This window comes from Zymoseptoria tritici, chromosome 9, assembly GCF_000219625.1.
Source record: "Zymoseptoria tritici IPO323 chromosome 9, whole genome shotgun sequence".
NCBI lineage: Eukaryota > Fungi > Ascomycota > Dothideomycetes > Mycosphaerellales > Mycosphaerellaceae > Zymoseptoria > Zymoseptoria tritici.
The window spans coordinates 1,861,593-1,889,225 of record NC_018210.1 but is presented as its reverse complement, the minus strand read 5'-3'; the positions used below and the strand labels follow the sequence as shown (position 1 = coordinate 1,889,225).

The 27,633-nt window shown below is 54.2% G+C and overlaps 8 protein-coding genes across 8 annotated transcripts; 7 read left to right on the top strand and 1 right to left on the bottom strand.

Annotated features, from left to right (window-relative positions):
- Positions 1-1,308: 1,308 nt before the first annotated feature.
- On the top strand, positions 1,309-1,722 carry MYCGRDRAFT_95947 (uncharacterized protein; the record flags this gene model as incomplete). The annotated part of the gene is made up of 1 exon (XM_003849536.1): positions 1,309-1,722. One exon carries the CDS (start codon positions 1,309-1,311, stop codon positions 1,720-1,722), a length of 414 nt encoding a protein of 137 aa, XP_003849584.1.
- A 73-nt stretch (positions 1,723-1,795) lies between these two features.
- MYCGRDRAFT_105802 (uncharacterized protein) lies at positions 1,796-2,275 on the top strand (the record flags this gene model as incomplete). Its single annotated transcript, XM_003849537.1, has 1 exon — positions 1,796-2,275. The coding sequence occupies one exon, from the start codon at positions 1,803-1,805 to the stop codon at positions 2,115-2,117; it is 315 nt and encodes a 104-aa protein (XP_003849585.1).
- A 1,510-nt stretch (positions 2,276-3,785) lies between these two features.
- Positions 3,786-9,253, top strand: MYCGRDRAFT_117813 (uncharacterized protein; the record flags this gene model as incomplete). The annotated part of the gene is made up of 3 exons (XM_003849538.1): positions 3,786-4,209; positions 4,264-4,699; positions 4,756-9,253. 3 exons carry the CDS (start codon positions 3,786-3,788, stop codon positions 9,122-9,124), a joined length of 5,229 nt encoding a protein of 1,742 aa, XP_003849586.1.
- A 454-nt stretch (positions 9,254-9,707) lies between these two features.
- On the top strand, positions 9,708-11,480 carry MYCGRDRAFT_117814 (uncharacterized protein; the record flags this gene model as incomplete). Its single annotated transcript, XM_003849539.1, has 2 exons — positions 9,708-11,257; positions 11,308-11,480. Coding segments are annotated over 2 exons (1,723 nt in total), but the record flags the coding sequence as incomplete, so codon positions are not given.
- A 200-nt stretch (positions 11,481-11,680) lies between these two features.
- MYCGRDRAFT_75902 (uncharacterized protein) lies at positions 11,681-13,236 on the top strand (the record flags this gene model as incomplete). Its single annotated transcript, XM_003849540.1, has 4 exons — positions 11,681-12,063; positions 12,115-12,508; positions 12,557-12,920; positions 12,979-13,236. 4 exons carry the CDS (start codon positions 11,760-11,762, stop codon positions 13,234-13,236), a joined length of 1,320 nt encoding a protein of 439 aa, XP_003849588.1.
- Positions 13,237-16,194: 2,958 nt separating this feature from the next.
- MYCGRDRAFT_47142 (uncharacterized protein) lies at positions 16,195-21,515 on the top strand (the record flags this gene model as incomplete). The annotated part of the gene is made up of 5 exons (XM_003849541.1): positions 16,195-16,255; positions 16,320-18,679; positions 18,899-19,608; positions 19,675-20,785; positions 20,859-21,515. 5 exons carry the CDS (start codon positions 16,195-16,197, stop codon positions 21,513-21,515), a joined length of 4,899 nt encoding a protein of 1,632 aa, XP_003849589.1.
- Positions 21,516-22,501: 986 nt separating this feature from the next.
- On the bottom strand, positions 22,502-23,662 carry MYCGRDRAFT_75897 (uncharacterized protein; the record flags this gene model as incomplete). Its single annotated transcript, XM_003849479.1, has 1 exon — positions 22,502-23,662. The coding sequence occupies one exon, from the start codon at positions 23,660-23,662 to the stop codon at positions 22,502-22,504; it is 1,161 nt and encodes a 386-aa protein (XP_003849527.1).
- Positions 23,663-24,367: 705 nt separating this feature from the next.
- On the top strand, positions 24,368-25,891 carry MYCGRDRAFT_47411 (uncharacterized protein; the record flags this gene model as incomplete). The annotated part of the gene is made up of 3 exons (XM_003849542.1): positions 24,368-25,090; positions 25,145-25,501; positions 25,550-25,891. The coding sequence occupies 3 exons, from the start codon at positions 24,368-24,370 to the stop codon at positions 25,889-25,891; spliced, it is 1,422 nt and encodes a 473-aa protein (XP_003849590.1).
- Positions 25,892-27,633: the final 1,742 nt, after the last annotated feature.

Sequence of the window (27,633 nt, the reverse complement as noted above, 5' to 3'; positions counted from 1 at the left end):
TAGGAACATTTAGAAGAAGGTAGATACTATTTAGCTAGGCAGCTTAGTATCGTAGAGGCTAGAGTATAGCGGAAATGCGCTAGACGGCAGTAGAGTCAGGCATAGAGAGAGACGAGAGCTAAGCGTTAGACGTTAGTTAGTTACTGTACTACCGGCAGCTGCTAGGCGTTAAGACCTAACCCCGAGTACTAATATAAACGTCGCTTTAACCTCTTTAGGTCGCGGGTCTAGTATAGCTGCCCGCGCTTAGCAGGAGGCAGAGGATAGAGCGGTTAGATAGCAGAAGAGGGAAGCCCTAATAGCACGCATAAACGCACAGGCTTAGTCGAGTACCCTGCGGTATAACTAAGTATAAGTTATATAATAGCTACCTTCGCCGGATAGGTATAGACGATTAGTAGCGCAAAGGCGGGTAGAGGTAGTGTTATATAAAGGGAGGATATAATACGTCTAGAGGTCTAGGAGCGGCTAGAGATTCCCTTTTAGGCAACTAAGGTACGGCTATTGCGATCAGGCGTAAACAAATTATATTAGATTAATTCTACAAGTTATACGAATCGTTTACGGGTATTAGACAGGCGTTCAGACTAATATACAAGTTTTCAGATTTCAGCTAACCCTCTATTACCTAGTTCGGCTGTTGCGCTCTTAGACTATACAGGAAGGCGCCCCCGAAGGGGATTAGCGCCGCCAAGTATAGTCTGTGCGTCTGAGACTACAGCGTCATGGCCGGCGGGGAATCTGAACCTTCTCCATTTTAACCCCCACAGCCCTAGATTCCCGACTTCACTGCCGCCTCGGATGGAGGGATTACCGCTCTGGGCAACTCCCGTCGTTTGCTCGTCGACTCGTCACCCGTGGGATTCTCGGACGAGTCGTCTTCCTTGCGGGCGTACCGTGGGGCGCGGAATGTGGGTGACACGCCTTGCACGCCCCTCGTCCGGGGAAAAACTGGGCTGATGAAAGGATGATGTGCCGTGTGGCCACGGCCCACGGTCAGGTTGCTATATCATCCGCCGCTCGGTCCTCTGTCTTTTGCTTTGTCCGCCGAGTCACACAAGTCGCAAACTGACACATCATATCACACGGCTGAGTCGTTTGTCGCTCTCTCGCATCATCTGCGACCTACCGGTCCTGCCCTTGACGCAGTCTTTGTTTGTTGCGTCGACTGGATCTACTTATATCCCGTTTGGCCCCAGCCTACATGCACTCATCGTCGGCATATCTCACACATCACTGCTTGCCTGATTGAGGAACTTTCAACCAACAACTCGAGGAATTTGCACAGACATCACCACAATCACAACAATGTCGTTCAATTCTGCAACCAGCCGCGACATCACCACGGTCGATCCTCTCTCCACCTCAACATCAAGTCGATCGATCGCTATCGCTATCGCCACGTCTCCCTCCTGCTCCTCATCTCGAAGAGAGAGCTTCAACGCTCCGTCCTCCATCTCAAATCCATACTCATCCTGCGCCTACTCGAGCTGGCAATCTTCATCCACTGGCCACACGAGCGCATATGTCAGCGATGAGGACCTGTGGGGCAACGACGATGAAGCATATCTGAGTGAGCCACCGCCGCCACCGCGCTCGGCTGAAGTTTGGCTTGCCCGACCTTTACTGCCTCCCGTCGTTCCGATCAAGCCCAGACGCTGCAGTACGGAGCCCAAGAAAGAACGACGCAGTAGCTCCACTTCCAGCAAGCGCAAGACCTGAGCGAAATCGCCACCTTTCAAAGTCAACTGAAATCACCAACATTTGAGTCCCCCTGTCAGTTTAAACGAGCTCCGGAGCCAATGATCCCATGCGAAAAGCATGAGCACGCATCGTCACATCGATCTGCGGACCGCCAGCTACGAGTCGTGAAGCAAGACTCCCCATCCTCCCAACGATGCTCGCGCGATGCGTCTGGCTCTTCCATGTGTATGTGCTGTCATCGCATCTGCGACCAGCCAGAGAGCCATGCAGACACTGGGCCTCGCTGCCAGGATGCAGGCTATTGGCAGAGCAGAACCAAACTCGCATACCTCGACTGTCCAGCAAAGCCAGCCTTGGTTCGTCACAAGGAAACGAAAGGTGGAGATCGCTTCGGCGGGGAGCAGGATCCGTGAATGCAGCGGACGGTGCAGCGTATGGGCCGATCGGACACGTTGGCAGCTTTGACGAGCACCGTCTCCGTCCAAGCTGTGCGCGTACCTGAATGAAAGAAGTGAGAGGCGGTACTTACCGCAGACAAGCCGATACTAAGCAATGCAGAACACGTTCTTGTAATACGTTCACATGTACAAGTCTGTGTATTCTCCGAGAAAAGAGTCAGATGGCTGGGCTGAAATGCGAGCGGTGTGGCCGCATGTAACGGTATGATGAGGTGTCACCTTTGATATCCCGAACAGGTGACTCTGCAGTCGTATGACGGGAATTGCTCCGCTGATGTCGGACAGCATGGCCATGCGGATCGCTGTCAGGAACTATCGATGGCGGCCAGCAAAGCACAGCGCAGCAAACCGGGATCGTTCATGTATTGGTTGGGCAAAGAACTAAAAGTAGCTCAGCATGCACAGCAATGCAAGGTCCAAAGGGACCCAGCTGCGTGGATTGGGCATCGGGGAGCGATGAGGATGCAGTTCGCATGCGGCGTGGTGATTGATGTGTGAACTGGGGGGGAGGCACGTCGTGGCGGGAGACGTCACTCCTGAGATCGTCCGTCTTCACGATATCATCAGCGCGATGACAGGCGACTATATGATATAAGGTAACTAGACGGAGCAATATACCCAGAATTCAACACATCTTCGCATCACACTCCCACTCACACTCACACAGCAATAGCCGCCGGCCCCCTCGTTTAAAGTGTGCGTGGCGTACCTTAGCTCGGAACGGCGCGGCCAATCAGCGCGCCGAAGCGAACGGTTCTCCGCATATCTCGACCTCGTCGGTCGAGACTTCCCTGATGCTTTTGCTCCATACAGCGAACAGCGTGCGGTGGGCGTCTGCACCTCTGCGCACATGAAAAGGCGCGTGGGAGCGTCATGGCCGGCCCTCGGTGACCCCAGCGGTCCGCCGGTGGAGCGAATGACACGACGATTCGGCTCGTTCGGCGGGCCATAGGCACACCATAGCCGCTGGATGGCCTGCACGGCCAAATACTGGGCCAACAGCGACGACGAAGTGTGCATCCTGCAAAGATGCTTAGCCGCTCGTCTAGAGACCCCCGAGCTCTTCATCACCATGCCAGGTGAGATGGCTCAGGTCTGATCGCTTGCGAGCCCCCGAGTCCAACTTCAGCCTCTGCTGTCCGTCTCTGCTTGTCTTCCTCCATCTGCATTTCACCTTGCGTTGTTTCCTTACCCTTACTTACCAGGGACAGCTCCAGCTCCAGCTCTAGACGCCAGCTCTAGCTCTTCCTGCAGTCTCCCATCGCAGACGCCCACCCTTCAAAGCGCGGCTGCACGAGTCTGCTGCAAACGTCGTCCGGCATCTCAATTCGCGGCAGTGGAGCCCGAAGCGCACGAGAACTCCTCCAGAGCTCCGCTCGCGGCTCGAGGTACACCGCGTGTGACTTCAGTCTTTTAGCGCGCATGTCTGGTACGTGGAACTGCACGCACTTCCTCCCATCTCCCTACAAGAGTGTCGGATTCCGTCCGTGCTGCATTGGCCTGCCGGCCTCCTTGAAGTGGCCCATTCCAATCTGTCTTGTCGAGCCAGACCATGCCTACGGCCAGCACCATCACGACATCACCAGATTGATGAACTGACCGCCCTTCCTCTAGTCCAGCACCATGTCTCTCGGTCCGGTTCCTAGGCGAAGGTCGGAATCCACGAGATCAACCGCCTCGAAGAACTCGCTCTCCGCGAGGCCCACACCACCGCCGACGACCCTCACACCTGAAAATGGAGAGCAAGAGTTTGAGGCGTGTGCAGCCACGGCTTCTTACATGCTATACGCACAGCGGAACCAGATCCTTGTCCTCCACCACGATACCCTCTCGATCGAGCGGCGATTCGAGAAACACCGCGAAGATGTGCTATGGATAGCTGTTGACAATATCAGTGATCGAGGCTCGGGTCGGCTGGCTGTGAGCTTCGACATTGGCAAGACCGCAATTGTATGGGATATCCTCAGCGGTGGAGAAGTGGCTCGCTTTTCCGCCTACGAGCACATGCGCGCGGCCGCTTTCATGCGCAATGGCAATATTGCTTTCGGTACGTCTGAATGGTTGTGTTGGTCGCGATGCGCATTCAGCTGATGTCAATCAGCCAACGACCAGGGCAACATCATCCTCTTCGAGCCATCCACATCCGAGCATGTCTCGGCACGAACGATCTTCGATCCGATCACAGCAATAGCACCGGCTTCCGACTGCAGAACCTTTGCCATAGGCTACCTCAATGGCTCAATACTAATCGCAACATTGCAACCCTCATTCACAATCCTCCATACGCTAAACACAAATCGATCACCATCTCGCATCACTGATTTGGCATGGCACGGCTCTTCTTCGAAACAAAAGACGGACATGTTGGCAACGCAAACCTCGGATGGCGATCTCCGGGTATGGAGCGTGCCCAAAGTACCTCACACGGAGGTACCCAACATCATCCGAGTGTTGCAGCGACCAGAAGTACAGAATACTGGTCGGCCCTGTTGGTTTGCGTGGTCAAAGAACGGTCGCATTGTACAGCATGCTGATGGGTAAGCTCTCAACTGTGACCTGCTCGATGAATGAGTACAGCTAATCCACAGGGCAGTGAAACTCGATCCTGGGACGTTCGGACGAAAAAGGTCACCTACGAAATGATCCCGACCGTGGATGGCGTGGTGGGAATTGCAGGTTTTGGACCAACTGCGACACTGTTCGCTCTCGGTCGAAATCACACGGTCTACCAGTACGACATCACTCCGGGCAATCAGCCCGCGCAGGTTGCCAATGCTCAACACGCGCCGGCGAACACTCCTCCCACTCCACCTACCATGCTCGAGGAGCGCAAGAACCCCTACGTAGAGCACACGAACCAACCCTCATATGATCAAGTCCCACTGGCATACACGGATACGGAAAGTAGCGCCGACGAAAGTGGAGCACTTTCTCCTTTGCAGAAGATCGCACAAGAAATGGACTCACTCGATGCTCTCGAATCGGAACTTCGCGATAAAGTGATGCCCCTGAGTCCACTTTCGAGCAGGGCGTCCTCTGTCAGTTCCAAAAGTTCTGGCCGACGCACGGGACGAAAGTACTTGTACGATCGACCCGACTCTTCACGAGCCTCGACAAGCACAGGGTATGATGGGACTGAATTTTCATTCGGCGCGCCATCGAGGACGGGCCATGAAAGTATGTCAATACGATCCGTCTCATCGATGGGAGGCTTGTCACAATCTCAATCGCAGGCTCGCCATTCACGACAGAGCTCGAATCTTCGCAAAGAGGTGCTGCGTAGTCCACAGGAGTCTCAAGAAACGGCATCGATGGAACTTTTCCCAACGATCAAAGCTCGACTAGCCAACGTGGCTTTCCGAACACCACATTACGGACAGTCGGCCCGGACTCCTGAGCTATTGCAACGCGAGATGCTGAGCACCGTCTTCGGGTGGAATGACGACGTTCGAAGTCTGCTGAGGGACGAACTCGCCCGCCACCGTCCTGGCTCTGCGAGCGCTGTCCTCCTTGCCAAGTGGCTCGGCGACATGGGAGCGGACAGCATGGCCTCCATGGTTGGCTCGGAATCTATGACCTCTTCCGACTGGATGCTCCTTGCTTTGAGCTCAATCGGTGCAGAGTCGCAAAAGAAAGTGGGAGAAGCCTTCGTGCAGCGTTTGCTTGAGAAAGGTGACATTCATCCAGCAGTCGCCATCCTTCTGGGACTTGGAGAAAACAACGATGCCATCGAGATCTACGTCTCTCAAAAGTACTGGGTGGAAGCTGTGCTTCTGACCTGCCTAACGTACCCTTCGGACTGGCAACGGATATCATACTTGATCCGGAAATGGGGAGAAGCCGCGGTGGGACAAGGACAGGCAGAACTGGCCGTGAGATGCTTCTCGTGCACCAGCATTGAGACCTCTGAGCCTTGGTTTTCCCCACGAGCACAGGATGCTGTCTACGCAGCACAACAAGAGCGTCTCACGCAGCCAACAAGCGCCGGCGGGATGTCTAGTCCGCCACTATCACCGCCATCTCGCTCTGGATCAGGACGACTTACAGCTATGAATGCATCTCTCAAGCTCATTACTACGTTTGGAGACAGAGGGGCGCCAGTATCTGGTGACGATCCAGCCACAACCAAAGCAGTCGCCACTGCCGTTGGCTTCACGCCGATCGCACAGTCAGCGCTCTCACCGGGAGGTGTCCAGCCTTGGAAGACTGGCAACCAGGCTCGTGAGCCATCTACGGCACGGACTGCCACTCCCGGTGGCTTCACCAGAAGAAAACGGCTTCCGTCGCGCGGTGATATAGAACGAGCAAAGCAAGAAGCCAAAGAGATGGCCACCCCGCTCACTGCCGCTCGCGATCAACCACCAAGAGCTCCAAGTCGATCGAGTCGTGCGCCGTCCGTCAGCAGCAGCGTCCCGGAGCCTGCAACAGCGGTGCGGCCGAGCGTGTTCGATGCCGCAAGGCTCGGACAATTGATCCAAGACGAGGATCACCTACCATCCCCGGCTCAAGGTGTCTTTGCAAGGCTGAGAGAAGAATCTGGCAAGCGGAGCGATTCCCATGGACGAAAGCCGGAAGGTCTCGCAGTTGAGATTGTGCAGACGTCGTACGGCAATGCACTTTCTCCTGGTCCCAGTACGAACGCAAGTGGTATGAGCGACAACCTTGGCACCGGTCGTAGCGGAGCTTTCAGTCCGGGGCCTCTTACTGGAGGTAGCATGAGGAGTAACAAGGGCAAAGCCATAGACGCGTACATCAACAGCGTCGAAGAGGCTCGCAATGCCGCCCGGCAAGAGCGCGCGAAGAGTCGGTCACGGGCCGGGAGCAGATCTCGCAACACCAGCCGCAGGCGTGCAGAGAGTCGCGCCAGCAGCCGCATGCGCGACCCGTCGGAGTCTCGTGGCAGGAATGTTACTTACATTAAGCCTGGAAAACGCTCGCCTTCGTCGCCGGTTCCCATGTCACCAGAGGAGTTCCAGCAAGCCTCTTTCCCACAAGCCGCTGAGCCCGCCACCACAGATGACGAGAACTTCTACAAGATGACGTCTCCCACGGACTCTCATCGAAGCGGCATTTCTCAAATGTCGGCTGGGAAACAGTCTCGGCGGCAAGCGGATGAGAAAGCGGCGAGAATTGGTAGCTTGGCACCAATTGACGTTAGCAGCACCCGCGGCAGGAGTCAAGGTCGCGATGCATCATCGGCACCTCGTTCGCCATCTCTGCCGGTATTGTCTTCCAAACGCTTCGGGGAAGAGGACGACGAGACAAAGAGTGATGGTCATGGCCTTCGCTTTAGAGCTCGTGGCTCAAGCCGACAACCTGGTGGGGATGCACTGCAAGATCGCAGGCATGCCAGTCGGGATCAACGTGAGCGATCAAGCAGTCGCGGACCCAGCGCTGCGAATGCTGTTGGCTCGGAAGTGTCGCACAATGATGCCGAACCTGGAGCGTACATGCCTTCGGAGGCAACGACTTCCAGGACTCCAGAACCAAGGGCTCGCACGCTCACTCGCAAGCAAATTGCTGCACAAGAATTGGAGGCAAGGCGTCGTTCCCTCGCAAGAAGACCATCTGCTCCAGCGATTCCTCTCCCTGGCGACCTTCCTAGCGGTGGTAGACCACCGATGGCCTCTCGATCGCACACTGAACTTGGAGATAGTCCGACGTCTTATCAACCTCCACTATCACGAAGCCAGACGGTCGACCCGGAAGCGATGTCGCGCTACGGCAACTACGGTAGCAGAATCACCGGAACGTCCACTCCGTCTGCACCAATCGGCCTTCCTGCGACACCCAGAGCCATGAGGCATCCGCGCTACATGAGTGCCGATCCGAATGAGCGAGAGGGTGGTGCTCCTCCTGTGCCGGATATTCCTGGAAAGTTCAGTGAGCTGTCTTCGCTGGGCAGCAGCCTGAGTCAAGTCACGGGCTCTAGTCTGAGCCAAGCATCTTCTCTCCAGTCCTCCGGCTTGCATTACTCTACCATGTCGTCGGATGTCGCTCGTTCTGCCCTCTCCGAGAACAGCGATTCAGTCGGACCACTCTTGCCTTCAACCGTATTCGGACAGAAGACTCCACAAGGACCACAGCGATCGGCTTCAGCTCCGCCCGAAAAGCAGTCCATGCTTGGAAGTTCTTCGTATCAACCTGCCGCTTCTCAATCTTCTCGCCGCCTCTCCGGAGGTCGCGGTCACATCCGCAAGATTTCGCCACCAGATGTTGGGCGACTGCGGGAGGATCCAATGCCGGCCAGCATAGATGCGGCTCTTCACAGCGAAGACCACATCGTGATCGTTCCAGAGGCGCCACCGATGCTGCTTCCGGAGTTACAGCATCTGGCCGGGCCGCCTCCACCACCTCCGCCGCCAACCATGTATCAGCCGGCGCGAGGTAACGTGGGCGACATCCAAATCGCGATCGAAGATGATGACACCACGAATGCAATAGACCCTCGAGGACCAATGTTGCCAATGCCCATGGTTCGAGCAGCCACAGCTGAGCCCTCCCTTCAGCATCGAAGGAATCAACCCAGCGGCGATGGCTTCGGCGCTCGGTTCCGTGGATTCGGCGATCGCATGCGCAGTGGCTCAAAGAGTCGCGCCAAATCGCCACCAGTCGACTACAAACCCTCCGGACCCAACCCATACGAGACGGTGCTCCCGCCAATGCCCATGCAGCGAGGCCATCTGCGTCGAGAGAGCATGACCGAGCGAGCGAAATCCCCCTACGAACAAGCCATGGCAGCCCAGAGCGTCGATCAGATTCCAGTGCCGCCTCCCCCGCCGCCGGCTCCAATGCACGGCTCCGACTTTCGTCTGAACGAAACGACCATTCCTCCGTTCACTTTGCCGAGCCGTAGCCAGAGTAGCACCGGCTACAGGAATCCCAAGGAGATCCGCGCCAATATGCCGCCGGACACTTTGCAGCAAGGTGTTTACCACGGAGCGCAAGGCGGCTTCCTGTGAGGGGTATCGTACAACGGCTGCCATATCCGGAGAAGACATCCTCCCTCACGACCTTGATGACCATAATAGTAGTACATATCCACATCATCTTCTTCCAGCCCTGAGCTGTTCAGCGATGACATTTTGCGGTCGTTTGTTTTCTCATGAGCGAAGGCGTTTCATGATTCGTCATATGATCACATTGCACGCCGAGTGTTTTGCGGAGATTTAAGAGATGGAAGATTCGCAGTTCGCCATGCCCGCTGCATGTGGAGGGGTGGTGGAGCTGAGAGCTGGGACATCGATTTGAGCCACTTTGAACCTCTTAAGTAGTCCGAGCGAGCTACCATGTGCTTTGAAATGTAGAAGCATTGAATGAAGATCAAGGTCGAAGTCAACAAATTCTCCTTTCCTCCAGTGACAACGGTCAGACAAAGGTGAGACCAGGACCCGCTCCGTCATGTGAAGAAGTCAGTTCCTGCCAAGGCCGTTTGGAGCTGCGGCTCGGGCAGCTGCCATCGATCGCCGTCACTTCTAGCACCCCACGCTCTCGACCACAAACATTGACCCAACACCAACCAACTCCTGGCCTCCCACGGCACGCCATGCCGCCCAAATTGCTCTCCAAGAATGGTGAGCGAGGCGTGCTACCGGTCAATACCACCACACGCGCAGCACCGAAAGCGGTCGCACCACGTTTGAAGCTGGAGATCCGTCGATTACCACCGGGACTCACCTTGACCGAATTCGAAGAGACTTTGGGAGATGAGTGGAAATTGGGAAATGGCAAGGTGGATTGGAGAGAGTACCGTCAGGGTAAAGTGAAGTCGGGTTTGGGGAAATTCCCCGAGCAGAGCAGATGCTACATCCATTTGGTGAACGAGTCGATGGTAAAAGAGCTGGACGCGCGCTTCCTCGCCATAGTCTTCCACGACAAGGCTGGCACTTACAAGCACTCGGACCTCAAACATCTCCCGCCCACTATTGGGTTCGCACCCATTCAACGAACTCCTCTCAACGTCAAAGTACGGGCGGACAATCGTCAAGGCACTATCGATACGGATCCGGAATTCATCGCCTTTCTCGAAGCGGAGACACAGCCGATTGTCAAGCCGGCCGCGATTGACAGTGTGAACGTGGAGAAAGATGTGACGGAGAAGGTCAAGGTCAAGAGCACGCCGTTGATTGACGCCCTGCGGGAGAAGAAGGCGAACAAGGCGAAGGCAGCGGCGAGCAAAGAGGACAAAAAGGACGGCAAAGGACCTGCCCAGAAGGACAGCAAAGAGGTGGTCCCCACTACGGAGAAGGATGTCAAGGCCGGTAAAGGACAGCAGCAGAAGGTTGAACAAGCATCAAAGGAAGCCGTCAAGGCTTTGAACAAGCAAATTGCTTCTAAGCAACAGCCACAACAGCGGCCTGCGTCGCCGTTGCAGACGAATGCAAAAGTTGCCAGTCCCGCGAAAGGGAAGAAAGCCGTCCCGCCGGCCAAAGCACAACCTGCTGGAACGACACCAGCTGTGGCTCCTGCGGCAACTATTGCTGCAGCAAGTACCGCACAGCCTTCTGCTCCTGGGCGGCAGCGTCAACGAGGCAATAACACGGAAGGGATCAAGAAAATGCTGCAGAAAGACCTGGGTATCAAGCCAAAAGCCATTGTACAGAAACCGCCGGCGACACCCGCAGCCTCCCAACCAACACCTGCACAGGCAAATGCAAAGGACAAGCCCGCAGCGACTCAAGCCGCCCAATCTTCAGCACCTGCGAAAGCGCCAACAGGCCCGAAAGCTCAGTCGCAGCCAAATGCAATCACATCGAATCACAAAGCCTACCTCAAACATGCCAATCCCAGCCAGGGCATGACCGAAATCCTGATCCAGCAAGCGCTCGCGAAGCACGGTGACGTCGTTAATGTCACGATCGATCCTCGAAAGGGAACTGCAATTGCGATATTCAAGACTGTGGAAGCGATGAAGAAGGCGCTGGAAGCGAAGAAGATACCCGTAGGGAACGGCCATGTTGAAGTGTTCGAGTTCAAGGATCGGAACGCGGGCAATAATGCTGTTGGTGGGATGGTTGGTGGCGGTGGAGGTGGAGTGGGAGGAGGCAGAGGCGGCTTCAACGGTGCCAGAGGCGGAGGGCGAGGAGGTCGTGGAGGTAGAGGAGGAGTTGTTGGGACATCTGCCACAACGGCGCAGACGATGCAGTCCACTCCCTCGACTCCGGGCGTTACGAAAGTCGATGCGCAATCATGATCGAGGATCATGGGCCTTGGGAGAGGCGAATATCTATAGCAGTATGTCCAAAGTCAGCAGAACCTGAGGCCATTCGCTCTCTCGTTCCTATCATCTGCTGTCGTGCACAGTGTGATCTCAAGTAGCTGAAAAGAGCTGTTGGTCGCAGGTCTTTCGGGATCGACGACCCTTGATCTCTGCCGCTTTGCGGAGGTAGCGCCGGCGGGAAAGCGCGCAACACCGACCCACTTCACTTCATCACGAACTCACTCACAACCTCATACCCTGTGACCTACAACCCTGCTGCGCACGAGACATCGTCAAAACCCCTGGACATCGCCCGTGCTCTCGAGATATACTGACCGACCGAATCGTCAGTTGCGTCCTTCAGCTCACCCACCGATTCGCCCTCGTGATCCTCCAAGATGGTGCGCGAGAGGGACTCGGACGTCCCTCAACCCGGACCTGCGACCTTAAGCGCGAATTCTGGTCCGGATGAATGGCTCGAACAGGCCAAGCTATGTCGATACCTACCGGAGGCTGACATGAAGCGCCTCTGCGAGATCGTGAAGGAGTGCCTGATGGAGGAGTCGAATATACAGCCTGTGCAATCTCCCGTCACGGTATGCGGAGACATTCACGGCCAGTTCTACGATCTGCTGGAGCTATTCCATGTGGCTGGTGGCATGCCTGGTGAAGTCGACCAAAGAGCAGCTGAGGCGGCGGCAGGTGCGAGAAATGCACAGGCGAGGTCAAGTCTGAGCCCTCGAGGAAAAGCAGCGGCCGGCTTCAACGCAGCGGATCTGGAACCTCCCACACAAATCTCCGACCCGAAGGTGCGCAAGAAGATGAAGCGAAGGTTTCAACAGGACAGCGCGTACACATCTGCAGCATCAAATGATGGGTCTGAGCAGGGTGGAGAAGACGATGAGGAACAGCGAGGAAGAGTGCGGAGCCGGAGCATGAATGGAGAGGAGGATGATGAGGATGACGACGACGGCAGTGAGGATAGTGGTGTTGGCGTCAGAAGTGCCAACGCAAGTCGGAGTAAGAGCAAGAGCAATAAAGTAGACCTGGCGACTGGACACCAGAACTTCGTCTTCTTGGGCGACTTTGTCGACAGAGGATACTTCTCGCTCGAGACGTTCACGCTCTTGATGTGTTTGAAGGCGAAGTATGAATAACAACATTTGATGCATCGCTCTGGCTAACCAACGTACAGATATCCCGACAAGGTCACTCTTGTTCGCGGGAACCACGAGTCTCGCCAAATCACACAGGTCTACGGATTCTACGAGGAGTGTCAGCAGAAATACGGCAACGCCAGTGTTTGGAAGTCTTGCTGTCAGGTCTTTGACTTTCTCGCCCTTGCCGCCATCATCGACGGCAAAGTCCTCTGCGTTCACGGCGGCCTCTCTCCGGAAATCCGAACTCTTGATCAAATAAGAGTTGTTGCAAGAGCACAGGAAATCCCACACGAAGGAGCGTTCTGCGACTTGGTATGGAGTGATCCGGAAGATGTCGAAACATGGGCCGTCTCGCCTCGAGGTGCAGGCTGGCTATTCGGAGACAAAGTGTCCAGCGAGGTGAGTCGAATCCTAACAAATGACTTCTGGTGTGGGACGTCCTGACCTCTCGAAACAGTTCAACCACGTCAACAACCTACAGCTCATCGCCCGCGCTCATCAGCTAGTCAACGAAGGCTACAAATACCATTTCGCCACGCAAGACGTCGTGACCGTCTGGTCGGCGCCGAATTACTGCTACCGCTGCGGCAACGTCGCCAGCATCATGACCCTCGGCGATGATCTGGAGCCCGACTTCAAGATCTTCTCCGCCGTTCCCGACCATAGGAGAGCGGTGCCGGCGGGACGTCAAGGGAGAGGAGAGTACTTTTTGTGAGCACAGTATATCCGCCCATGGATGGGACAGCACTTGGGATGGTTCATGAGTGCGTATACTTGGTATTCTGGGGTGCTCGGTCTGAGGGCTCGTCGTTGGGGAACGAAGGTTTTGTCCGCGCGGGCACGGCAGCATGAAGGGAAGACCTATGAAGATATGGGAGTCTGGGTGTTTGACCTGCAGGGCGTTCTGAGGCGTGTACGATAGTCGGAGGAGATGAGTAGAGCACAATCTATATGATACCCACGAGATTGTTCTACTGTGCTTGAACTCAGGCTGGGACTGAGCACACATTCGATGGCATTCTTTGCTTGCTAGGGTTAGGGACCAGGCAGCTGAACACTGAAAGAGGCCCCTGCGAGATGGAGGCTATGGTGGGTGCTCAGACGACACAGCTTCGAGGACAGTCGAGATTGCGTGAGACGCGGCGTGAGTAGAATGACACTGTGAAGCTGTGATGGTGTACATCCCGTCAAAGCGTTTGACGATCTACTTCGACCAAAGGGCGTTGATAAAGTCGAACGTGCTTTTGAATACATTTTCCTAATCTACATATACGTTCTCTTCAGACGATCTACCCACTCTTCGCCTCTGCGGCTCACAAGACAGAAGCAGGTCGAATTGCCGCTAGGTTTTCCCAGATGTTCATTATCGACATATATGTTCGCACCTCTCGTTGATCCCGTTGATCCCGAGGTCTTTCCACGCGAACAAGCTTTCCCCATCAGCATGCTGTCAGCCGCTGTGAGTCTGACCCCCACTCATCAAAAATTGCGCAAAACCCTGATCGATGTCGCCATCAGCCCCATCATCACGATCAATCAACGACAGGACAGATCCATGCCAGAGTATGGAGGTGCGAGAATGTCTCCCTCTCCACAGAGATGCTGGACCCGTCAACGCCAGACCCCTCGTCCCGGGAAAAAAAAAACCGGGACGAGAGATAGCCTTTTCTGTTAGTTCTAGACTCGACGTTGAACCAAGATTGCAATTTTCGGAAGCCAGCGTTGCAGAATCGTGAGCTAAGACGGAATTTTTTGGCGTCGAAATGAGCCATTGGCGCGACTTCATCACAGATCGACGAACCGCCGTTCGCCCAACGGTCGCGATTTCTCCAGATGATGATGGTTCTCGGATTTGGGCCTCGTTTATCGGTGGGGAGGACCAGCCCTACGAGAATTGCGATGGGGAGTCGATGGATGATCGTGGTCGGTCAGACATTGATGGATATACGTACCTTCATACGACATACGAGTCTGACATTTCCCAGCGAAGGTTCGTTCACTCATCATTGTCATCAGGTGAGGTGGTCAAAGTGTGGCTATCTTACTGTGGCTTCACCGGCTTTGTCCTGTTCATCACGGGAAAAAAGATATTTGATGTGGTGATCTCGCGAGTCGAGTGAGATGAGAGCTTCTGATCGGATCACAGGCGTGGAAAATTCAGGGTTGGCGCCGGGCGATCGAGGTAAGGCGGTATAAGCGTGTTTCGCGCTTCTCGCGTGGGGCGGGATGAGCAGTGAGGTCGAGATATCTATCATACCGGAGGTTTTGGTGGAGTGATGCCAATTGACAACGGTGAGGTGTGAGTTGTACGACGTCCACTGTGACGCCTCAGTCGCACCCTGGAGAAGGTAGCATGCCAGAGTGGTGGATTCATGACATGAAACACACTCCCGTCCCATCGAGAAGTCAACAAGAAAGACGGTTCACACTAAAAGATAATAGGCGAAATGTTTAAAACTCCAGCTGCCGAATTGCAGGTACGGGGCCAAAGTCCGAGGCTGGAAGCTTTGGGAGACCGACGGACCGAGAGGTACCGCGGCTCGGAAGGAGGAAAAGGAACAACAACGTGCAAGACAAGGTGCGGCACTGAATAATCCTGATTGCCATGTGTGATGTTGATAAAAATGGAACGTGTATGATCATCCACGTCGCAGGGCAATGCCAGTTTGAGAGTGTATTACGGTATCATTGTGTCTGTGGCAATCCTGTCACAAGGGAAACTGTTTCTTGAAGGAAATGAAAAGTGAGGCCCCTGGCGGCGGGGTGAAGAATGCTGTACAGCTTGTAGGCGAGACTGCGAGCTATGAAAGTACCGGCGCCTCGTATATGATCGCCCCTCTCTTACTGATCGTTCCCCTGAGTTGATGGAGCTGTGCCTCGTGCCTGTGCATGTATGTGTTGGCAGCCAGAAGAGAAGCATTATACTGCCTCTTCCCGTGCCATCGCATTGATTGGACTTCCCGGTGATGACTGGCAATAGAACATGCGAGGGGATCCCAGTCTTTCGCTTCAGTCTTCCGTCTTCGACAGGTGGCGCCCTGCAACGATCCGCCCTGGAATAATCACTCGCCGCGTTCCACTGCAGACCGTCTTCGAAAAATCAACCAACTTCTTGAGAGTAGGCAATCGCAAGGTAAGTCCATCGTCCAGCCTCCAGACCATTTAGTTTCGCGCCTCGTAGGAAGTGGAGACGGGAGGCTGACATTCAGCTGATAGAACTAGAAGCCAAAGTTTCGAAACGGCAGCCCGTTAGGTCCGTTTCGGCCACTCCCCATCCTCCTCTTCATCATCACCCACCTCGTCGTGGCAATTTTTGAATGCCGACTCACGACTCGGAGCACACGCTCTCGTTCAATGAGAGGAGCGCGACCTGTGTGCATCACTGACAATAACATTCTTCACTGACTGATTGGTGATTGCGCCAATTCCAACTCCGCGAGCCTCCAAGCGCCGCTGGTACCGCCCGTGCGCATTCCGATTGCTCCCTCTAGCGAGGTCCTCCACACGACACCCTGGTCGTCGGGCGCTCTGCCACTCGTAGGGGTTGCGCGCGATTATGGAGCCTCCTCCTGCTCCTAATAACGCAGCCAGCCATGCGACTCCGCCTGCATCGCCTGGATTCACTGCAGCCCACCCGTCGACCATGCGACCTCACAATCGAACCCAGAGTCGCATGGCCGAGGTCGCGAGCCGGTCCAGCGACGAGGAGTCCGCTCGAACCGCCGTCAAAGTTGGTGCGTGGCATCCATCGTTTACGCGACAAAAAGACATTCCACTGATCATGCTGTGTACCTCTAGTTGTCCGCATACGACCACCGCTGAAAGCTGAAGACCCCGGCTTCGATCTCATACCGCAACGATTCCGCGAGAGCACCTGCGAGGTCCCCAACTCCCACACTTTGCACATTCAATCGCCGCAAAAGAAGGAAGAATTCATCTTCGACCGGATATTCGACGAGAACACGAGTCAAGAAGGACTTTGGGAGTATCTGAGTGACAGTGTAACATCATTCGTCAAGGGATACAATGTTTCAATACTGGCCTACGGACAGTCGGGATCCGGCAAATCATACACCATGGGAACATCCGGTCCGGAAGACCAGGCTGATCCAGAGGTCAAAGGCGTCGTTCCCAGAGCAGCGCAAGCCCTGTTCGAGGCGCTGAACGGGTCATCGTCACGACCTTCTGGACTTCAAACACCGAAGCGATACTCGGTACAAAACATGCCCAGTATTGCCGGTGTCGCGCGAGGCGGGAATGCCTCCTCAAAAAGCTGGGAACTCAGAGCAACATATGTGGAGATTTACAACGAACAGTTTCGCGACCTCCTGGTCCCCGAGGCTGTGCCACAACATGAACGTGGGCAAGTCTTGGTTCGTGAGGACGCCAAGGGTCGGATAATGCTCACTGGCCTTACGCAATTGCCCATCAACTCCGCCGAGGACGTTCTCAATGCGCTGAACTTTGGATCAACCATCAGACAGACGGACGCCACGGCCATCAACGCACGATCCTCACGATCACATGCGGTCTTCAGCTTGAATCTGATCCAGAAGAAGGCGGACGGACGATCAGCTCCACTCACAAAAGCCGAAAAGCATCGGTCAATGCCTACCGATGATGTTCCTGGCGCCGAGAATATTGTAACACTCGACAGCAAGCTACATTTTGTGGACTTGGCTGGCAGTGAGCGCTTGAAGAACACTGGCGCCACGGGCGAACGAGCCAAAGAAGGGATTGCCATCAACGCGGGATTGGCGAGTTTGGGCAAGGTCATCTCACAGCTGTCCACGAAACAGGGTAGTGGACACATCTCGTACCGCGACGCCAAGTTGACTCGATTACTGCAAGACTCTTTAGGAGGCAACGCCATCACGTTCATGGTGGCTTGTGTCACACCCGCAGCTTTCCACCTCAGCGAGACTCTCAACACCGTTCACTATGCCTACCGAGCGAGATCTATCCAAAGCAAGCCGACGATTCAACAGAGTCACGAAGATGGAGACAAGCAAGCAGTCATCGATCGTCTGCGCGCCGAGGTGTCGTTCCTTCGAGATCAAATCCGGCATAACGAATACAACGCGGGCCGTAATAACGACAAGGGTGAGCGAACGGACCGTCCTCGAGGTCGGGAAACTGAGCTGCAGTCCCAGCTGCTTGACATGCGCGAGAACTACAACGCACTCAGCGGGCGCCATGCGAAACTCATTTCCGAGATCTCCAAGAGTCGGGACAATGAAGAAGCGGAAACACCACTGTTGAATGAGGCGATTGGCGAGCACGCCAGCGAACGAATCAAGCGATCCAACTCTTTCGCCGAAGCCGTTGAGCAGGTGGTGCTGGAGTACGAAAAGACCATTCAAAGCCTGGAGACATCACTGTCAAAGACGAGATCATCGCTTGCAAGCACCGAGAGCACTCTGCTTGAGAAAGAGACGCGTATAGCATACCTGGACACTATTCAACAGCAGCTGCAAGCTCGAGTTGCCAAATACATGGAACGAGAAGCGGACAACGATTCATATACTCGGACGTTGGAGGAGAAGATGCACGGTGCGACCACAGATGAGGAGCGCAACGCAACGTTGATCTCGGAACTCCGCAAAGAAGTGGCTCGTGCGAGGGACAGCGAAGTGGGAGCTGAGGAGTACATTTCGACACTCGAGGAGCGACTGGCAGAGGCTGAGCAAGACCATGAGATGATGCAACGGGAAATTGACCGTCTTGAACATGTTGTTGAGCGCCAGCGCAGCATCGGCAGATTGGACAACATTCTGACTGAGCTCGATGGCGGTCACGATGGCGAGGCCAAGGTCAATGGAGATTCACATCTTCCTCAAGCAGTGCATGCCGCAGCCAACGGCCACATTCGCGATTCTGTACGCTCATCGGCTCACACTCGCTACAGCAGCGATGGCTCGGATTACATGGAGCGCGATATCTCTCAGCCAACGCCCGAGACAATTCCATCCTCAATTACGGAAGCACCGCGCAGTCCAGCTCAGGCGGAGTTCATGGCCGAGAAGTTGGAGAGCCTGACGCAGGAGTTTTTCGATCTTCGCTCGGAGCATGAGAATGTCCTCACGGACTACGATCTCCTCCAGCAAAAGTATCGCACCGCTCTCGAGACTTTGGCGAAAATGGAGTACGATAAGGACGTCCCGAAGTCGCCTACACTCGAGAGCGATCGAGACTCTTTTTTAGCAGGCGCGGGGATGGAGGTCGAGGAAAAGGCTACAAATGGACAACAGCCTACATCCTCGCGGTCGCTGTCTTCGGAGTTGTCATCGCAGGAGCCACAGAATACTGGCGCGGAAGCCAAAGAGGAGAACAAGCTTGAAGATGGCCAGATTGTGGAACAACATTTTACCTCACAGTCGGACCGAGATTCGACTCCAGGCCGTTCGCCCGTCGAGCAGGATGTCATCCTGCAAGAAATGGAAACCCTGCGAAAACTCCATGCCGAGAAGGAGGTCTCGGTGACCGAACTCACCAAGAACTACATGAGTCTTGCCCAGCGACATGAAGCTACACTCTCACAAGTCGAGAGCCTCAAACAAGAGGTCCAAAAGTCGCAGCAGGCGCGCGCGGCATCGCCTACAGTACCAGCATCTCCCTCGACCTTCCCCAAGAGCTGGAGAAGGAGGTCCGAGGAGCTCCTCAGCAACAGCTCTGACCGTGCGGCGAGATCTTACGTGACGCTGAAGACGTTGGTATTGAACAACTTCGAGGACCAGGCCGATGTCCGCCACACATTCGAGCAGAACCTGAACAACGTCATGGCCGAGCTGCACTCGCGATCGGAGAGGGTGCAAGCGCTTGAGGCGGAGATTGGTACTGTCAAGAAGGAAATGGACACGAAGCAGACCATCATTGCAGGCCTCACCCGTGAGCGTTCAAGCATGGCGGCATCCTCTGCCGTTGACTTTTCAGTCGTTGGTCAAATGCGTGATCAACTGATGGAGAGCGAGAACCAAATTCGGGCTCTACACGAACAGCATGCCGCGAGAGAGAAGGAACTTCAGGAACAGGTCGAGAGTCTGAAGACATCGCTGGATGATCATCAAAAGGCGAATGCCGAGTCGTTGTCAGTACAAGATCGTGATGTGATGCCAGGCGACTTCCCTGCCACTCCATCATTCACGGCGGGCAGCGCGAATAAAGAGATCACCGAAGAACAAGCAATGGCTGGCGCTGCTCAGTCCAACGACTCAGAAGAGGTCGCCAGGCTGCAAGAACAAGTCGCAACATGGGAAGGCAAGCATCGCGAGGCTGTTGACAGCATGAATGTATCCCAGGAGAAACTCATGGCAACGATTTCGGAGCTGCAAGAATCGTTGCGAGCTGCGGAAGACAAGGGCGCTTCACGAGAAGCTGAAAGCTCGGATGGCATCTCCGCTGCCCTTGAGGAGCAGCGCGTGAAGCATCAGGAGATGGTCGACGCGTTGACTGCAGAAGTGGAGAAGCATCGATCCCTCGCGGACGAGCATGTTTCAAAGCTTGACGAACTGCAGAAATCCTACGATGCCGTCCGAAAGGAGGCTGAAGATCATTCGCAGTCGCGCGAGCAGGCTCAGACGGACCTAAGCACACACAAGGATCTGGTCGCAAATCTGGAGAATCAACTCCAAATGCACAAGTCCGCGATTGCGATTCATCAGGAGAGCTTGGAGACGTTGCAATCTTCGCATACAAAGGAGATTGAGGAGCTGCAGCAATCCATGGCGAACCTCGAGAATGAGACCGCCGCGAAGCATGATGCTCTGGAGGACAGCTACGAGGCCGTCGTCACCGAGCTGGAGAAGGAGCTTGAAGATGCGAAGAGTCAAGCGAAGAACCTTTTGCTTAGTGCTTCAGCGGCCCTCGGCTACGAGACCAGTGCGACAGCGTTACAATCGCAGATTGAGGGACTCGTTGAGGAAGGCAAGGATCTGCACACACGACATCTCAAGACGACCAACGAGCTCAAGGATGTTCAAGAAGAGCTCCAGAGTGCCATCAACCGCTCTGTGGAATTGGAGAGCCAGATCGGGGAGCTCAAGACTGTCAGTGAGGAACGTGCCGAGAAGCTGGAGAAGATGACGGAGAAGTACAACAAGAGCTCCACACTCTGTGAGCAACTCGAGGAGCAGCTCAACTCTACGTATGACACACATCAAGCGACGACGAACCGACTGTCGACACTGCAATCAGAGTCCGGTCAAGCGCGAGTGGAATTGGAGAGGGAGTTGGAAGAGGCCAAGTTCAGGAGTGCTCATCTCGAGGTAAGTTGGAAAGACAGCCCTCCTCCACCCAACATCACTAACAATCTCGCAGCAACAACTCAACGCCTTCAAGCATCTCTCCATGGCGTCCAACGGTTCATCAACAGCAATCAACCGAGACTCCCTCTCCCCAGAAGTCAACTCCACCGCGCCCGCTCGATCCAGTTCAGCAGGTGCACAGCGCAAAACCGGAGGCGGCGTCCTCCCCACCCCACCACCCTCCATCCCCCTCCCACCCCTCCCACCCCTCGGCACACCCACAGCCGGCAGCTTCGACGGCCCTACATCACCCACCCCCCGCGGCCGCTCCCCCCACCCCGCCGCCACCTCACCCCCGGGCTCCGCCCACGGCTCCACCGACATACCCCCCAGCCCCGCCGTCATGCAACTCATCGAAGAACAAGAAACCCGCATCCGCACGATTGAAAAACACCTCTTTGCGGAAAAACAACTCACCGCGACGCTGGAAGAAGCTCTCGTGGATCTCGAAACGAGCGCGAACAGGACGAAGTCGGAGATGGAGAATTGGCGGAAGAAGTGTACGGAATTGGAAGATGAACTCGTCGGCTTGAGGAAGGAGAGGACGAATTCGAGGGCGAGCGTGCAGGCGGTGGAGGAGGAGAGGGAGATGAGACGGCGGGCGGAGACGGCGCGGTTGGCGTTGGAGCAGAGGATGGCGGAGTTGAATGCGAATAAGAAGAAGAAGAAGAGCGGGCTGAATTGCTTCTAGGTGGGGCTTGGAGGTTCATTGGTCTTTACTGTCCGAGATGAGGAGGGAAGGCCGATCTTTTGTCGTCGTCGCCGCCGAGACTTGGGTGCGACGAGAAAATTTGCATGTGTTGTACGATGAATGTTCTTTTTGTTCCTTGTGTTTTGTGTGTTTGCTTTTTTAGCGGTCGTCGTACTACACGGTGGAGGAGCAAGAAGAATGAGCAGTCACCGGGCTGAAATGGCTCGACCTGAGATTCTGCGTTTGAACTTCTCTGTTTTATGTTCTTGATTTTGGTTTTTTGGTACATTTTGTTTGTTGTACTCAAGAGAGAAGAGAGAAGAGGGCTTTTGTAACTACTACCTCTTACTACCTTACTTACTACCATACCCCTTTTTGCTGGCCCCTGCTTTGCTTGTACTCTAGCTGTTCTGTAGATGGATTTTCTACTCTTCTTGTGGACAAATACTCCCTTTTTTTTTTTTAAGCTTGCTGTGTGATGAATTTTCTCCTTCAGCCGAACTTGGACTTGCTTCCGTGGTGTGTGCTTCGAGGAGATACCATGTGTAGGTCGTCCTTGGTTGGGGTGCAAGTGCTGCGTGCGTGAGGGAGGGGCCGAGTTGTGTTGGAGAACAGCATTATAGCCAAGTGAGCGGTTTATTGAGGCATGGTTGGTGCTGTTGCTACAATTGGGACTCGAGCCTCAAGCGTTTGATGTGGCGTGTGAATGTGTGGGATGGATATCTTTCACTCTCCTGCTCAAGGTGCACAACTTCAAGCTGATCGGAAGCCAGGAGTGATTCTTCCGATCGACCGAATGGCACGAGGTAGGCACTGGGTACTTGTCTCGTTGTCCGCCGGATCGCATATTGAGCGGCGCGAGGCCGGAGTCGCCTCCTTGCTAAAGGCGTTCCGTTCTCTGGGAGACGATCTTGGTAGCCGAAGATGCTCCAATGTCCTGTAGACTCATCGAGTAATTCACAGAACCAAAATGACAATCCTCAACTTCACGCAGGAAGAGGAGTACCCGCCCGACTACTAGGAGTATCAACTCCATCAATCCCCTTCCTCGGCACTTTCTTCTTCTTCTTCTTCGGAACCACAGCCGGCTTCTGTCCGTAATTCGCCATGCTCAGATGACTCCCACACGTCAAACACTGACCATCTTGCATCGGCTCGCAGAAAATGCTCAGACAAATCGAACACACGAATCCAATGTCCACCACTCGTCGATGACAGAAACATGCAGCGCGGAAGTCGACACCTTCACTCTCCCCAGGCATGATGAGATGATTCCTCGCGGTCTGGTCGGGAAGGTAGGCGAACATGAGATACTGGAGGAAACCCGCTCGAGACTGTTCGTCCAACGCCATGTAAATCCCACCCGTGGCGTCAGCGGCTTGTTGGAGGAAGACGGTATCGCCAGCAAGTTTGAGGATGTCGATGGGGATGCTGAGACGTTGGCAGGCGAAGATGGAGTTCATGATGGGGATGTATTGGTCCGCTAGATCGCCTGAGACGGAGAGGATGAGGATGCGAGAGGTCAGGCCGAGGAGGTTGTTGGGACCTTTGTTGTCGGCTGCGAGGTCGTTGCCGCCTGCTGGGCCGGCGTTGGGGTCGGAGTAGTTGAATTGCGCGCTGGAGGTGGTTGTTGGGAGAGCGGCGGATTGTTTTGAGATGTAGGAGAGGGCCATTGTCAAGGCGCCTGCCATCATGGTTGCGGGAGTGGCGGAGAGGGAGGAGGTTGATGTGCGTTCGATGAGTTTTCGGAGGTTGTTGGCGAGGGCGTGTTCGATTTGGGCGAAGGGACGGTATTTGTTGGGATCATCTGGTGGAGGGTGATTGGCGCCTCCATTCATGGTCGCGGTTGAGTCTGCCATTTCGACATCGTCGCCGTTGGTCCGATGAGAATGTGAACTCGGTGCGGTAGGATAGAGCCATTCCGCGCGTTCCGAATGACTGGCGAGAACGGCGACTCGATTGGCGTGGTTGATGGCGATGTGAGCGTTGACAAAGACCAGCAAATTCACGACGACCTTGGATAGAGAGAGGGAGTCTTCGAGGAGAGCCCAGGCGTGCGGATTCGTGTCGAGGATGATGGTGAGGAGGGACGGCGGCTCTCCATCTTGCTGACCGCTGCCACGTTCGGTGGCATCGACGGCGTTCATGTTGTGAGGAAGAGTGAACCGGAGATGCTACGAGGCATGCACGCCGAGTTGTGACATGATTGTCGTTGGCTCTATAGAGGATGTGAGTGAAGACATGCAAGCACAAGCTGTGGGATCGAAATCGTGCCAAATTGCTTGGTCGATCAGATGTCGACCTCACTTCACCCAGTACGAATCATGAAACATCAACCGCGAGATGCTTCAAACTCAGACACGCTTCACAGTCATACGCAGCTGGCATCGATACCACTGACATTCTTCCCGTCCACATGACAGCAACGATGTCCACCGTCAAGCAGCATCTCCTTCTCTTCGGCTCCACGCCCGAGAAAAGGCCCGGCAGACTTCGGTCGCCCTTCTCCCGAAATGCCCACCGCTTGCAACAAGGACACTTGCTACAGCTGATCAGCTCCAAAAGTGCGTGGACTTGACCTGCTGCATAGTACAAGTGACTCAGCTCTCTGGCGGAAAACTGCTCCATTCCTGGAAGCGGGACAACACTGATCCTGGTCGCCACTTCGAAGCTGAGCGGCAAGGCCGAATCGGGCAGTTGCCGCCAAGTCACTTCTTTCCCACCACACTTCTTCATGGTCTCGCATCTGCTCTCGTTTGCATTGACTTGTTGAAGTCTCATGAGCTCTCGTCCCAGCTTCTGCCTAATCCGTGCCGCTTGGAATTCGACGCACGCAAGACAATACCGCCAACATGACTTCCGAACGAGCCAACGGAGGCTCCTCTACAGTCGTCCTGGACCAGATCGAACTGGAACCCGTATACAATAAGTCCGAACGGCCGAGTGTGACCAAAGTGCCCTCCATCACTGGACGAAGTCTTGGATCCGCGAAAGACCCGAGCGAAGAACAGTCAGACAGGAACGAAGCCCTTCCATCTCCGACCACGACACCGAACGAGGTTCTTCAGACATGGAAGACACCACGCATCAACCTCTACCGAGTCAGCGCTGCATTCTGGGCCTTTGTGGTAATGGGCATGAACGATGCAACATACGGCGCCATCATTCCGTATCTACAGACCTTCTACGACCTGCCATATTCTATTATCTCCCTCGTTTTCCTCTCGCCATTCGTGGGATACAACCTCTCCGCGTTACTGAACAATGCGGTGCACATGAAATTCGGACAACGAGGAGTGGCATTCATCGGAGCGATGTGCCATATCATCGCATACGTTGTCATCGCCCTGCATCCACCCTACCCGGTACTTATCGTCTCCTTCATATTTGCTGGCTTTGGCAACGGACTCCTGGATGCTGGTTGGAATGCCTGGATCGGAGCCATGGCGAACGCAAACGAGATCCTAGGCTTCCTACACGCATTCTATGGTGTAGGCGCAACGATCGCTCCCCTGGTTGCCACTAGTATGATCACAAAGGCCAACTTACCATGGTACTACTGGTACTACTGCATGGTGAGTTTGAGTCCAAACTTACACGTCTATCGACATCGCTGACTTCTCAATCAGATCGGCTTCGCAGCCCTCGAGCTGGGAACGTCGTTGCACGCCTTCTGGAAAGCAAACGGAAAAGCATTCCGGGATGCACACCCCCGCACTTCTGATGCTGCAGGTTCACGCCTCAAAGAAGCTTGCCTCACCATGCCAGCAGCACGAGTCACCTGGATCAGTGCCCTATTCTTCCTTGGATATGTCGGTATTGAAGTTGCACTCGGAGGTTGGATCGTCGAGTTCATGATCCGTGTCCGAGATGCGAACCCATTCTCGAGCGGTATGAGCGCCACAGGCTTCTGGTTGGGCATTACAGTTGGTCGTGTGGTGTTGGGTTTCGTGACGCCACGCATTGGGGAGAAATTGGCTTTGATGGTGAGTACACTTCAGCACGAAGCCCTATATTTACTGACATATCATTAGATCTACCTCCCAATCACGATGGGTCTTCAACTCATCTTCTGGCTCGTGCCGCAGTATTACGTCTCTACAGTGGCAGTCGCCCTCCAAGGCTTCTTCCTGGGCCCGCTGTTCCCGGTTGTGGTGGTGGTTTGTACGAAGCTGCTACCCAAGCACCTCCACGTCAGTGCTATTGGCTTCGCGGCAGCTTTTGGTGGAAGTGGAGGAGCTTTATTCCCTTATGCTGTCGGAGCTATTGCTCAAGCGAAGGGTGTGCAAGTGCTACAGCCGATTGTGTTGTCGTTGCTGGCGGCCATCTTTCTTCTGTGGTTAGGGTTGCCGAGGATGAATAAGAAGAAGGACTAAGAGGTAATTAAGGTGCGGTAGAATTGATAACTTAGGGCTCGTTCGGAGAATTTTCTAGCCTCGTTTATCGATCTTATAAGACTGCCTTATATAGCTATAGAGCTGTCTAATGCGGACTAAATTATACTTAGATAGCGTAATATAATGCTATAGGACTAACGCTAATATAAGGGCGCCTTATTGTCTACTAAGAGATCTAAAGGTAGATATTATTACTATTATCGTTTAGTAAACCTCGGATATTATTTAAAAGTAGGTCTAGCCGCATTCTATAGGTAGAGCCGTAGTATTAAATTTATTATATCTTAAGGATTTACGTATTATTATACTATTAAATATCTACTACTATAATCTATATAAATACTAGCTGTTAGAGGCTAGTGCCTAAGGCTGCATTAGCTATGCCGATGCCTAGGGCTAACGCCTAACGGACGAACGCCGGTTCAGAAATCTACTAGGCCGAATCGGGAACAAGCTTCCTTTCGGCCGACTAGAAGGCTACGTATACGCTAAGCGACGCTACGCGCATATATAGCTTATACTCGACGTTCCGTTGTTCTAGATAGATCTTCTTTCGGTAGCTTTAGAATTTTATATATTCGGATCTAGACCTTTATACGCAACTTCGGTTTAGACCCTTACATTTTCTAAAGCTCGTTATCGAATAGATTCCTCGACGGAAATACCGCCTAAACTTTAGGCGTAGCTCGCTATAGAGATAGAGCAGATTCGAAACGAATATCGCGCTACTATCGTAGAGACCGAAGCTATATATAACGAACGACATCGAGCTAACGAGCTTGCATAACGCGAACTCGAGATAGTACGACGCGAACTCGAGGTAGTACGACGCGAACTCGAGATACGTCTCGAGCGAGCCGGAAAACGACCGGTATAACGGACGCTAGAAGCAAGTAGCTCTATACTCGCCCCGGAGACAATCGAAATAATAACGACGGACATAAATACGAACGACGACTATATACCGAGACGCCCGAAAGAGCGTCTCCCGACGCTACGGACCTTTAGCGGCAAAAGATTAGAATAGGAAGACTAGCACCTCGCTACCTTATCGAAGCTCGCTATCGATAAAGTAGCTATCGGTAGGGACTTCGACTAATTCCTCTACTTAATAAGTAGGCTCGAAGAGAGTGCGGCGAGAATAGTAAGAACAACTATCGAGAACGCTCTCCGACTCGGGTAAGGTAACGCGAACGATTTCCTCAAGTACCTAAATAGTATCTACGGCGATATAAACTAGTAACGACGAGCGCTACAAACCCTCTCGAGGATATAATAGCGTAACAACGAACCTATCGCGACCTACCTACCTCGATTCGAGGTAGTTCTCGCTAATACAGGAATAGCCGAGACCCTCTCGCCGGATACGGAATCGGACCCGAAGCTCGAAGGTATTCGGATTACCCTTCTCGAGAACTCTCTTAACGAAGAGATACGTAAGGTATTACTCCCGTTTGCCTTAAACCCGCCGGATAAGTACTTAACCTTTACGAGAAACCTTCTTACTATCGGCGGATCGCTCGTAAACCTTCGTTTTCGGTCGAATATGTCTAGACCCTCCGCTCCCCGGGCGACCCTACTATCGATAGGGTTACGGGCGACCCTACTATCGATAGGGTTACGGGCGACCCTGCCGCGAGAATCGAAAGACGAAATAGATTAGGAACCGACTCGGTCTAACCGAGTCGAGTTAAGTAATAAGAAGAGAGCAAAGTAGGTTA